The 12,458-nt window shown below is 42.8% G+C and overlaps 1 protein-coding gene across 8 annotated transcripts in view; it reads right to left on the reverse strand.

Annotated features, from left to right (window-relative positions):
• Positions 1-12,458, reverse strand: part of SLC36A1 (solute carrier family 36 member 1) — a 52,701-nt gene that overhangs the window by 20,778 nt on the left and 19,465 nt on the right. For all 8 annotated transcript variants that reach the window (XM_072954278.1, XM_072954273.1, XM_015248448.3 and 5 more), the window contains 5 exons: positions 6,963-7,053; positions 5,862-5,950; positions 5,303-5,398; positions 3,230-3,314; positions 2,612-2,830 (listed from right to left, as the gene is read on the reverse strand). In XM_072954278.1, the coding sequence (XP_072810379.1) occupies positions 2,612-2,830; positions 3,230-3,314; positions 5,303-5,398; positions 5,862-5,950; positions 6,963-7,053 (580 nt within the window). The remainder of the gene's footprint in view (positions 1-2,611; positions 2,831-3,229; positions 3,315-5,302; positions 5,399-5,861; positions 5,951-6,962; positions 7,054-12,458) is intronic.

The raw sequence follows: 12,458 nt of genomic DNA on the forward strand, positions 1-12,458 counted from the left end.
CAAATTAAAATCAGCTCACTTTCAACATGTTATCTCCTCATGCTGACAACACTATTTTATAATAATAACAGCTTTTTGAAAAACTGCTGTTAAATGTACATAAGGACTGCCAGATGTACTCCAATTTTGGAAATGTTATAACTGTGAAAAAACGCATCTCAGAACTGAAGATATACAGTGATAAAGCATTTCCTGGGAGCCCCTGTGGGCAAGGTACTCTGCTTGGCACTGCGCCGTTTATCATGCACATGACAAAGAGACCTGATGGGGGGAAGACATCATTCGGCTTCCCAGGATGGCGTGGGGCAGAGGAGCAACAGCACTGGCCACAGACATGTGCATGATCAGGTGAAAATTCAGCAACTATGGACAGCAGAGGAATTGTCAAAGTGAAGAGGGCAAAATACCAAGATGGGACAGTAACAGCAGCAACCAAAACAACCCAGAGGGAATCTTTATCTCTGCACCAGGTCAAAATGAAGCTGCTGGACCCACTGCCAAACCACCATTCTCCCATCCTGTTCCCTGGGCAGACGGCACTACTGGATCACAAGACACCTTCAGGCTGAGCCCAGAGGCGGGCTCAGAGTCACTCTCAGGAAATAAGCAGGGCTGCCTCGGCCCAAAGCGCAGGTTGTACTAGTTGTAGACAACGCTTTAGACAGATACCCACTGGGACTGAGATGCTATGGAACCCGCACTCCCATCCCAGCCCTCTGATCACAGTAACCACTGCAGTCCCATTGCCTGCGGTGGTTTAAATTTAATGTGGTGTCTCCGTGAGGTCATCTCACTCCCTTGTCCTTCATGTTCACTGCAGTGTGTCCTGGGCACCGTCTGAGGTCTCTAATTACACATAATTACCTTTCCTTGTTTTAACTTAATTGGCCAGAGAAAGAAACTCTTCTGGAAATAGTCATTCATGTGTTCATAGTTCCTCTTTTCAGTTCCATAAAAAACAGGACATGGACAGCTGTCTAATTTATGTTTTAGAAAATAGTTCTGCAGGAGAAGACAAAGTATCTGCCACCAACTTGACTTACCAGGAAAAGGGAAAAACAGTAAATGCTCACTGACTACAATTTTAATCTAAGTCCATTACGTCATTTTCTCAGTACAGGAAGTCCTTGTGTTTTATAACCCACTGTTTTCCTAGAAACTACACCAGTAGCACACTAGGTTACACAAGGTAACCAGGTCACTGTTAAGCAGACTGTGAAAATGAAGTAATGTTTACCTGTCAGACTGACCCAAATTAAAAAGATTGATAGATCCAGCGCTGGCTAGCATGGGTCGCTTATGCACCGTGGAAAGGAGTCAATAAGAAATTGGTAAATAGCTTTTGGAAAAACCAAGTTGGCGATATAAAAAATTCCAAAGTGCATACTCTTGAGCAATTGTACCTTTAGCACCTCTAGATGTAAATCTTGGAGAAGTATTTATACATGTCCACAAAAAGAAAGGCATAAGAGTGTTCACTGTCATAATATTGAAATAATACTAAAGATTATAAATGACTAGACAGGCCACTGACTGGGGACTGGTTAAATTAACTATGAAACTATGGGATGTCTATTCTCTGAGTTACCACTTAGTAACTTTAAAAAATGAGATAAAACCAGGTATATCAACATGGAAAGCTCTTTGAGGCACTGTGGAGGGAAAAAAAAAAAAAGCAAAGTAGATGAACACTACATAAAGTACTTTTTTTAAATTATGTTAGAAAAACATGAGACAATAAATGTTTGTCTTATATATTTCTCTACATTGGAATACAGTGTGTAAATGCTTTCACAGAACCTAGAAACACACACAGTGGGTCCGGGAGAGGAGGAGACTCAGGGTGGGGATGTGATGTTCAACCGGTTTGTATTTTAATGAGTATGTATTGATGAGTTATTTGGGGAATTAAATTTAAAAACCTTTTTTTAAAAGTTACTCTTATATTCACCTGCTTTCACTCTTCCTTTTCTCAAGCCTTGGCAAAACGTCCACAAATAATGACAGTGTTTAAGGGCACATTTTTCTTAGCCTGATCTTCTACCCATTTATATATAGATGTCCTCCCTTGCTCTGCCCCAAAGACCTGCCCACATGGGATATGCAGGGGGGAGTAATAACTGAATTTATAATTTTGACAAATAAATATAAAACTGGAGTGAAAAATAATAATAAAATAATATTTCTTATTATAATATATAAAGATGACTCATTTACTGTAAGAATACAAATTTTATAATTTAAGAGTCATCTTCAAATTTTTTCTCTATTACTCAATCTTATACAATGATCACGTATTAACTAACTGGGAAAAAGGCTAAACCAGTTATCTCAATGGGGGTGATGTTGTCCTCCAGAGACGTTTGGTTGTCACAACTTGGGGAGTGGTTGCTACTGGAGTCTAGTGAATAGAGATCAAGATGCTGTGAAATGTCCCATGATGCACAGGATAGCCCCCACAACAAAGAATTATCTGGCCCAAATGTTACAGTGCCCAAGTTGAGAACCCCTAATCTGAGAATACCACTCATAAGTAACATATCCTTATTTATGTTCCACTTACTTGTTTCTCTGATTATCTGACAGGCAGAGGGGGAGCCTGGGCTCGTACCTGAACAATGAACTGGTAGATCATGACCAGGCTGACCAGCATGGAGATGTTGGCCAACAGGGAGAAGATGGAGAGCACTCGGAGGTTCCTGACGAATACCAGCAGCACCAGGAAGGGCAGGAAGGTGAGCATGTAGAGTCGCGAGTCCATGGTGGGTGTCAGAATCACTGTCTCGTTGCTGTGGCAGTTGTTGGTGGTCACATTGGCTGCTTCTATCACCTAGAATGAGGGGAAGAAAAGAAACAGAGAAAGCCTCTCAAATAACAAAGGCCAGTGGACCTCCCCTGAGAAGGGGTTCTTTACTAAAGGCTAGTGCGTGAACTAGGCCAGATAGAAATTAGTGGTTGGTGAACCATCTTTGGAGATCTTCATAACTATCATTAGCAACCTAATTGTCTGAGCTGCATTTGATCATATCTTACCTAAAGACAGGGGGACTGCAAGACATCTAGAGGTTTACTCCATGCCCTGGGTCTTAGATAAAATCAAACAAACAGCACTGTTTCATGAAAAGTGTTAAGATCTCTTACTTTGACCAAAACCTGGCCTGGAAGGGATCCTAAACAGAAAGTTCACTCATCTCTTGCCATCTTTTCTTCATTTTCACCAGGGCCCTACCTGTTTAAAGTTGTCAGCCAGAAAGACAAAATAGACACAGCAGAATCCCAGCTGCGTGACGATCAGGAAGAAGTCCACAATGTGTCTGCAGGTGGGGAAGGAAGGAAGACAAAGATGGTAACAATAAAAAGCAAGAATTAAAAAAAAAAAAGGCAAGACTCCCAGAGAGATGGGTGTTAGAACAGTGCTTCCTCCCAAGTCATCACAGACTCTTCCCATCAGGTGACAAGGATAAGTGTGCCCTGGTAAGAGGAGAAAGTGTGCCACGTGCCACTGGTCTAGAGCCTTGGAGGAAGGTGAGGGAGGCACCATCTGCATGGTTCCTGAGGTCCCTTTCCTGGCTTCTCATCTGGAATGCGACACGGGGTCAGCCAGTCCTGAGACTGAACTGGCTGGAGCAGTGCACACACACCAGGACCACTGCTCAGTCCCTTGGCTTCCCCCTCCCCATGGCCCACTTGTCCCATCTCACATTGTTTGTTCTAAAGCTCCAGGGAGCACTCAGCATAAAAGCCCAAGAAGTGGACCCCTTCACAGTCTCTTCCTATAACCTGGATCCAAGAACCACCCGATTCTCACATAAGGACACAGAAATAGATGTACCAAAACAGGCTGCTGGTTGAAGCACTGTTACAACAACAACAACTGGCGACAACCTAAGGGGCCATCAAAAGGAAAATGATTAAGTTATAGACCATTCTGAGATGGAACAGTATGCAGCAGATAAAAAGAACTTGTTAAAACTACGTGTGCTGATAAAAAAAAGTCTAAGACTTTTAAGGGAGAAAAAAACAAGTTTCCAATCAGTACGCAGTATGGTCATTAGAGTAAAAATGGTACGAATGTGTATATGTTTGCACATACATAGAAAACTCCAAAATAACACCCACGCAACTGTGACCAGCATATACTTTTTCTCTTCACTTTTTGTCCTTCTAGCTCGTTCCAAGAAAATTTTTTTTTTACCAGGAGCACATATTAGTTTTATTACAGGAAGGGAGGAAAATAGAGAGGGATTAAGGAAGGAAGGAGGAGGAAGAGAGGAAGGAGAGAGGGAGGAGAGAAGAGAAGAAAGAATTAACCACCAACCAACCAACAGTGGTCACTTGGCAATCTGGCTGCTCCCAGTCACATAAAATGATTTTGCTGAAAAAATTACATAAACCTGCATCACAGGAGGAAGCTGTGTGTGAAGGTAAAAGTCTCCCTAGGACCACTAAAATGAGTTTTTCTGGAGAATGTAATTTTAAAGTGGTTCAATTAAAAAAAAAAGGATTCGGCCTTTTTTTATGATGTTGTCAGTTCTCTACATTTAAATACACCATTTCCTCAAACAGGAAACAAAACAGTAGACTATTTCTCTCCAGGCAACGCCATAAGGAGAAATTTTCAAACACCTCCCACTCCACCTCCTGAAATGTCTCTTTCCCTACCAAACCCATCTGTTCTAGCTCACCTCACGTCCTCCATGAAGCCTTCCCTCTCTTGCCCAGTGCCCTGCCCTGAAAGCATTATCCTGTGCCCTTCTCATTCGCCAGCCAGTGTCAAGAGTCTATGGCTCCTCCACCTCAGCGCCCCTGGAATGTATTTCTGACTCACGACATCCTCTCTCTACTGGGATATCCTATTCCTGATCTCTTGTTCTCAAGCTTCCCGCACATCTCTCTCCTTTGGAGACTACAAGACCCTGGAGAGACAGAACATATAATTTACCTAGTGGAAACCCCTTCTTTCTATACCAAGAATTGTTTTCTGCCACTTAAGAGAGAGTGCTTAAATATATCTGTTGAACAAATGATGAGATGAAATAATCACTGGTCACAGGCTTTCAAAGCTGGCACAGCTCTTTGAGATCTTCCAGGCCAGGCCCTATGTTTCACCAGCGAGGAAACTGAGGCCCAGGCAGGGGGGTCACACAGCCCAAGGTCAAACAGATTACTACTGGCAGAGCTGAGTTAGAACTCAAGTGCACAGTCCCAAACAATGCCTTTCCCTCTACTGACACCATCTCCCACACCTCACCCCCCTATCTGAAGGGAGGCCACAGCCACAAAGACACTGGAAACAATGTACCTTCCCCAGTGCGCGTGGTTTCGGAGCCAGGAGCTGGGGCTGGCTTCCAGGCCGTACATCACTGTATCGCCGTAGTCCACAAAGGGCTTGTTCAGTCTGAGGGAATGGGAGGGAAAGGAAGGGCAGAGGGCAGGGGTCAGACAATGACAATGACAATGACAGAACAAACACAGCTCACAGCGACTGGGGCCAGTTCCCCACCTGCCACTCTGATGTACCACTAAGTCCTGTATCAAATGCTTTCAAGGAGCAGAAGTGTTAAGTCAACAGGACAGTTACTTTCCTTAAACAATTAACAACCACCTGGGAAATCATTTCAATGGGTAAATATTATAAAACACATAAAATGAGAATGTGATCTCTGTCCACAGGACCTAAGAATGACAGATGACAACAAGCTAAAAAAGGACACAAAAATCACCAGGGAAAAGCAGTGCTATGGTAACCAGCAGCCGCCTTCAGCTGGCACAGACAGCCTAGACTGATCGCTTATGTGCTCACTTTCAGTGGTGGTAACGGGAACCCAAAGGGCAATCCGTCACTCAAGAAGGGCTCTCACCTGTGGCAGAAGTGGTGGGCACACTTCACCAGGATACCCATGCAGTGCACAGCCACGAGGCCCATCACCAGCAGGCTGAGGGGACCGATCTGGGATAGGTGTTTGCAGGCAAGAAAAGGAGACATGCAGGTAGAATTAGAACTGGATTTGCAAATGATCAAAATGCTACTCAGGCACCTTGCAATGACAGAACTTTCAGGACAGCATTTGAGAGAAAAGTGTGCCCACAGAGATTAGCTTTGTAGGATGGGCACCATCTGAATCTGAGTGTGCCTTCTAGAGAATTAATCTCCAGGAGAAGAAGGACACAAGATAAGGCTGTTCCAAGACTGTTGCCAATCAGAATAGAAGGCTCCTGTGACTGTCCAGGAAGAACAGACAGGCTAAGGGGTGGTGGGAGAGGGAAAAGATCTCTTGAGAGCAATGCCACAGACAGCCCTTAGCTAAGGACAATCCCCATCTCTGAGCTATCTCCAACTCTTAAAGAAACCAGAATGGGTTTTGACAGGTGGTCTACAGGAGGGTGAATCATTAAAAAAAAAAAAAAAGATTCTCAGAATTGGCCATCTAAGGGCATGGAAGGACTGTGTAGAAAATGGACAGAATTCTGTTACTAATTCATTAGTTAATTTTATTGCTAGAAACTGCAAGAAACTTTTTTATCCAAAATGTGAGCTATTTATTTATTTATTTACTTACTTACTTATTATTATTATCTTGTTACTGGAGGTACTGGGGACTGAACCTAGGACCACATGCATACTAAGCATGCACTCTACCACTGAGCTATACCCTCCCCCACTTCCCAGAAGCACTTTATATGCATCCTCCTTGCCACAAAGTAAGCTCCAACAGGAATCTCTGCCTGTTTTATTCACCGATAATATTCTTACAGCCTTAGAACAGTGTTTGGCACACAAAATATCCTCAATAAATGTCTTAAGATGAATGAACATCTGAACTTTACTTTTTCTCAACTGAATTTGAAAAAGAAAAGTTTCCCATTTTAAAACATTTTACATGAAGTCAAGTTTTTTAAAAAGGCCCCACCATCTCCTAAAACTTGTCACAATACTTCCCTGTACCGACGCACACCCTTACCAAGATGCCTGCATTTTTCACTGCCAGAGGCAGCCCCAAGAGTCCTGTGCCAATGTTGCCTTTTAACAGGTGGATCAGGGTCTGGAACCATCTGAAGTGGGAAGAAAGTAGACAAGGGCAGGTTAACAATAATGACAGCTAATGTTTACTGAGCACTCAGCATTGTGAGAAGTGCCCTCATGAATTATCTCATTCAATTTTCAAGATAATCTTATGAGACAGATATTATCTTCATCTTATGCGCAAAGAAGCAACTTGCTCAAGGTCACACACCAGAGTGTGACCCTGGATTCAAACCCAGGCTGTCCAGCCCCCAGCCCACTCTCCTAGCAATTGGGCTATATGCTCTGTTCCCTGAGGCATCTCCGTGGGTCCACCTCTCCTGGAGATCAGACCAGAGGGACAGCGGGGGTTTAACTAGGCATCTGCCCTTTCCCAGTATCTCTGGGCCTGGTTCTCACCCCAGAGCTGTCCACCGTAAAGACTCAGATCCAGAAGTGCAACAGAGGGTGCCAAGCAGAACTGTGAAGGGCAGACACTGTTGTGAGAAAAGAACAGAGGAAGACAAAATAGAAGCCCCAAACTCTTAACAGAAAGTTTTATGCAAAGTGAACAGAGTTGTATGGTCCCACAACAGGTCAGTCCCTAAAGTACTCCGTATTTACCTTATTTTATTTTTATTGAATTTTAGTTAGTTCACAATGTGTCAATTTCTGGTGCACAGCACAATGTTTCAGTCATACATATATATACATATATTTGTTTTCATATTCTTTTTCATTATAGATTACTACAAGATATGTACTCTGTATTAAAAAAAAAAAAAAGTCAAATGCCATAGAGTCCTAGGGCTGGAGAAGCCCTTTTCAGAGAGTCAGCTAGTTTATCCTTTTGCCTCAAGGACAGGTTTTTCCCTCACCTATTGTACAGAATGTCCACCTCAAGCTGCAATTGTAAAGCCTTTCACGTGCTCTCATTACTTTTTCACTCAACAAATCCCAACTCTCTTATGTAAAACATCGTGTTAATACAGTGATAGAAATAAGCATGAATCAGATATGGACCCCGGTCTCTAGAAACTAATAATGTCTCCAGGAAAATAAGGCAGGCACACTAACAACCACCCAAGGCAGAAAGATCCCTGTCCTAGGAAGAGCCCAGGGACAGTGCACAGGGAGGGGGAGGCAGATGAGGGTTCACCGCGAGGAGACACCTGGGCTGAGCCTAGCAGGACCACCAGAGCTGTGAGTGTGCTGACGTGGAAGAAGGAAGGGCCTGGGGAGCACGCGCCCAGAGAGGCGTGGGCACCAATACATGGGAGCGTGTTAGCTTCATGGGCACGAGGGCAGGGTGAGGGTGGGCATCCCACAGAGAATGGGAACTCCTCATAGCTCTGATACCAGGGACCTCATCTTCAGCATTTTCTATCCTTTGTTACCTCTAGCAGGATATGAAAAAGATCAAACATGGTATCACGTTGCCCTAAATCACAGACCTACTCAGGATTTGGCCCCTGGAAATGTCTAGAAATTCTCGTGCACAAATAACCTAAATACCTCCTGAGTGATGCCTCCATATATTTATTCAGATCTGCAATTCAGCAGAAACTGAAAGCAAATACTGTGTTAACTCATAAAGACCATAATAAATAAGACCCATCTACACTCTCTGGAAAGGAATTTTACTTTTGGTGACCTTTCTCCCTCCACCTCCAGGAAGAAAAGCTCTTGACCTTCTACTGTTCCCAAGCTTTTCAGGCAAGGTCAAGAAAACTGCTTTAAGTCTGAATAAGAAGAGGTAAGTGCTCTCCTGGACTAAACTAAGGGAATAGCCCAAGGACTACAAGGGTCCAGGGGCAACTCCTTCACTATCAGTGGCCAGTGACCAGGAGCTTACTGGGTGATGGACCAATCAAATTTCCATCTTGGCAAATGTTTAATCCACTTAAGGACAAAGGTAAGCATTGTACCAAACCCAGAGGCCTCCCCAAATGCCTCTGAGCTGGGTTTCGTGGGAGATCAGGTCCCTCTAGCCCTGGCTCTGCCATTAACTCTATTCCCTTCCCTTCTCTGGGTCTGTTGTCTCATCATAGAATAAAGGGACTGGACCAGAACAAACACTTCCGTTCTGAAACAGCAGGATTCTAGGCAATTGACCAAAATTATTCTTTTTAATCAATGGCCATAAGCTGGGATTACCCAAAACCATATGAGTATCACAAAATCAACTCCACGGACTTGTAGAGTCTTAACTACAGGGGGTGGGAGGAAGACGTAAGCCTTGCAGAGCTCTGTCATCTACTGATGCTCTAAGTCAGTAGTTCTTACACTTTTTTGGTCTTAGGACTCCTTTATACACTTACAAATTATTGAAGATCCCAAACAGTTTTTGCTTACATGGATTATATCTGCTTATACATATTATATTATAAGTTAAACCAAAAAATTTAAAACTATTTATCAATTTCAAATAACAATGAACCTACTATATGTTAGTATAAATAATCAGTTTTTAACAAAAAGTAACTCCTTTTTCCAAAAAATGTGTGAGAAGAGGAGCAATATTTTACTTTTTTGTGAACCTCTTTAATGTCTTGTTTGACAGCTGGACGATCTATTTCTGCATTCACTCTGTTGTGATAGGTTGTTTGGGTGCAATTATCTTAAGTAAGTCTGTCCTCATACAGACATGTAGTTAGAACGTATCTCAATAGCCTCTTCAGACAATTGTTACCATTGTTCTTTGATACTACACCAAAACTCGACACAGTAGTTTCTCAGAAGTTAGCTGTAATTTGGAATCTGAACATTTCATACTCTATTTGCACAAAAACCCACTGGTGATCTTGCTCTCTGAGTAGCTCTTTTATCCACAAACAATTTTCTAACATCACACTTCAGTCATCTGGAAGATAATGGTTCCCTGAATTACGTGATCTTCCAAATGCTGAAATGTACATTTCATTGTACAATATCAAAAAAAAATCACATTCACTAATATCATCTCTAATCTCAACAGAAAAGTCTAAGTAGAGGGAAGCTGTCAAGGTCACAGTGCTGGATACAAGGTTGTTTTTCCTCCCTAACTTTGCTTGAAAGCTCACATTTTATTGTGGGCAGCAAATACTGCTGATTATTTTTCTTGATTGACAGTATCATTACTTTCATTTTCAAGAAAATGTCTGGCAAGTACTCAGGTCTGAATAACCTATGGTGTGTTAGTTGTTCAGGAGAAGTATTTCACGTGTACTTCTCATTGTGTCACATAGAATAATAAAAGACCTGTACTGAAGGGTCAAGATTTAACAAAATTAGTTGTGTGACTGCTTCATCAAGGACATGCTTAAGTGAAACCAGCTTATTCTCTGCATATGTTTGGCAATGAAACATACAATGATGACTAGCATAATTTGGTGCTACAGCCTTGATTTACGCTCAGGTGCCAGCAATTTTATCCACCATTGTTTCTGAACTATCAGTGCAAATGTCAACACAGTGAAAAGACAAATGAATCACCTCTTAGTATTGTTAGGAAAAAGGTTTTAACTTTTGGACTTCTTGAAATGGTCTTGGATCCCCCAGAGAATCTGAAGACCATATTTTGCAAATGGCTGCTCCAGATAACCTACAGAAGACCAGTATCAGTCAACTGGCTTCTCAGCCTGCCAGCCTGGGGAAGAAGTATCAAAGCTCAACCACAGGCAGTATAATGCAGCTTAACAGGGCAACAAGAAAACTTTGCCCAAAACAGTAAAAAAACGAGACTGTCATCAAAGAAGTCAACAGCTTGATAACATTAAGTGTTAGGAAATAACCTCACCAAACACGTCATCACGGAAGTGTCTGAGGTTCCTATCCTGTCCCTATCCCTGTTTAGGGATTGTTACTGAGCCCTTAAGCCCTAGAAGAGTCTGGTATGTGCATGTATATACGTTGCTTCTTGTACTTTGTTCCATGTACTTTTTCCATACACTTTGTTCCTTGACAAACTAGATAACACGGTGGGGCAAGTCCCAATAGACAGGAATCCAGCTCAAAAATTTGTCCCTAACACTTCTCACCTATTTTGCTAATTAGGACACCCCAAATCAGCTTATACTTAATCACACACATTTCTACACATAATACTTGTATGGGTCCAGGCCCCAGGAAAGTACTCAGCCAATCCTCCAAGTCCAAACGGAGTACTTTTTTCTGTACCATTTGTGATGGGACTGTGATATCTGCCAACACTTACAGATGGGCTTTTCTGGTCCCTAACTTTGTACCACAACGTCAGGGCAGAATGGACCGACAGAAAAAGTATACCCTGGAGAATGTCCCAAAGCAAACCCAAAGGAAGTATCTTCCAATTGGCAACTTCAAGCAGACAAGGGCAGATAACTTGGGGTTGACTACAGAATAGCTAACAGCCATGCCTTATCTTCAATACATACAAAACCTGTGAGCTACCATCCTGAAGTTCCTAGCTGGCTAGTGTTGAACTTCAGAGGGGTCCCTGTGAAAAATGAAAACCTAGACTCCATGTGACAAACATTGTACAGACAACTTGATCCTTGAGAACAAGAGCGAAAACTGGAAAGGAAACTAGAGAGAGAGGCTTGGAAGAAGTACTCCACAACAGCGAGTGAGACTTCTGAAGGGAAGCTATTGCCTGTCACTGGCTGCATTCACATTCCTTTCCCCTGGGGGAAGCCAATTGGGTAGACAAGGTTAAGAAAAAGACAGAATAGTCCTCACTGCTGCCAATTGTGCTCCAAGCTACTTCTGCCATCAGCTAACACTGCAAGCAATGGGCGATTCTATAAAAGCATGCCACGTGAGGAAGAAGCTATGGAGAATGAATCCTTATGAGCAGAAATCAGCTCGGGGGGGAGAGGAGCTTGTAGTGCGGCAGACCATCTCCTCTAGTTCTATTTCACTTCTTAAGATAGAAGGTCCTGCACCAGGAGAGACTGCAGCCAGAAGGAGCCTCACTTAATAATGAGCTCCAAAAGAAGCTTCCATGGTCTCCTTGGGCAGTCATGGGGGACAGTGTGAGTCAAGGACATAATGGATCTCTCAGTAAGTCATACCCAACCCACAAGGGAACACCGAGAGGGCAATAGCTACACTTGAGTAACAAACAAAATGGCTGCAAAAGACAGTATGCTGGGATCCAGAGAAAATGTCAGAGGTCTGCTGAGTTTCAGAACTGAGCTAGACAACTCAGTGGAGTAGAAAATCTTCACCTGAATCTTTCCATATGAATGGTGAGCACTAGACAGTCAACCTACCTTCATAAGAGGGTCTTAAGTTTTATCTTCTATTTGGAAAAACAGACTGGCAGAGGGGCAAACTCAGCCCAGATAAAACTTGGGATTCAGTGTCCAGGGATAAAACTTAAGCCCTCCTCAAGGCATGCAAAGCAGATCACCTCTTCTTTATCAACCCCTTGAATTTTTTAAGTGCAAGAGAAGTTATTCCTCCCTCTTCCTACTTCTTCCACCAAATGACC

The sequence above is a fragment of the Vicugna pacos genome, chromosome 3 (assembly GCF_048564905.1).
Source record: "Vicugna pacos chromosome 3, VicPac4, whole genome shotgun sequence".
Lineage (NCBI taxonomy): Eukaryota > Metazoa > Chordata > Mammalia > Artiodactyla > Camelidae > Vicugna > Vicugna pacos.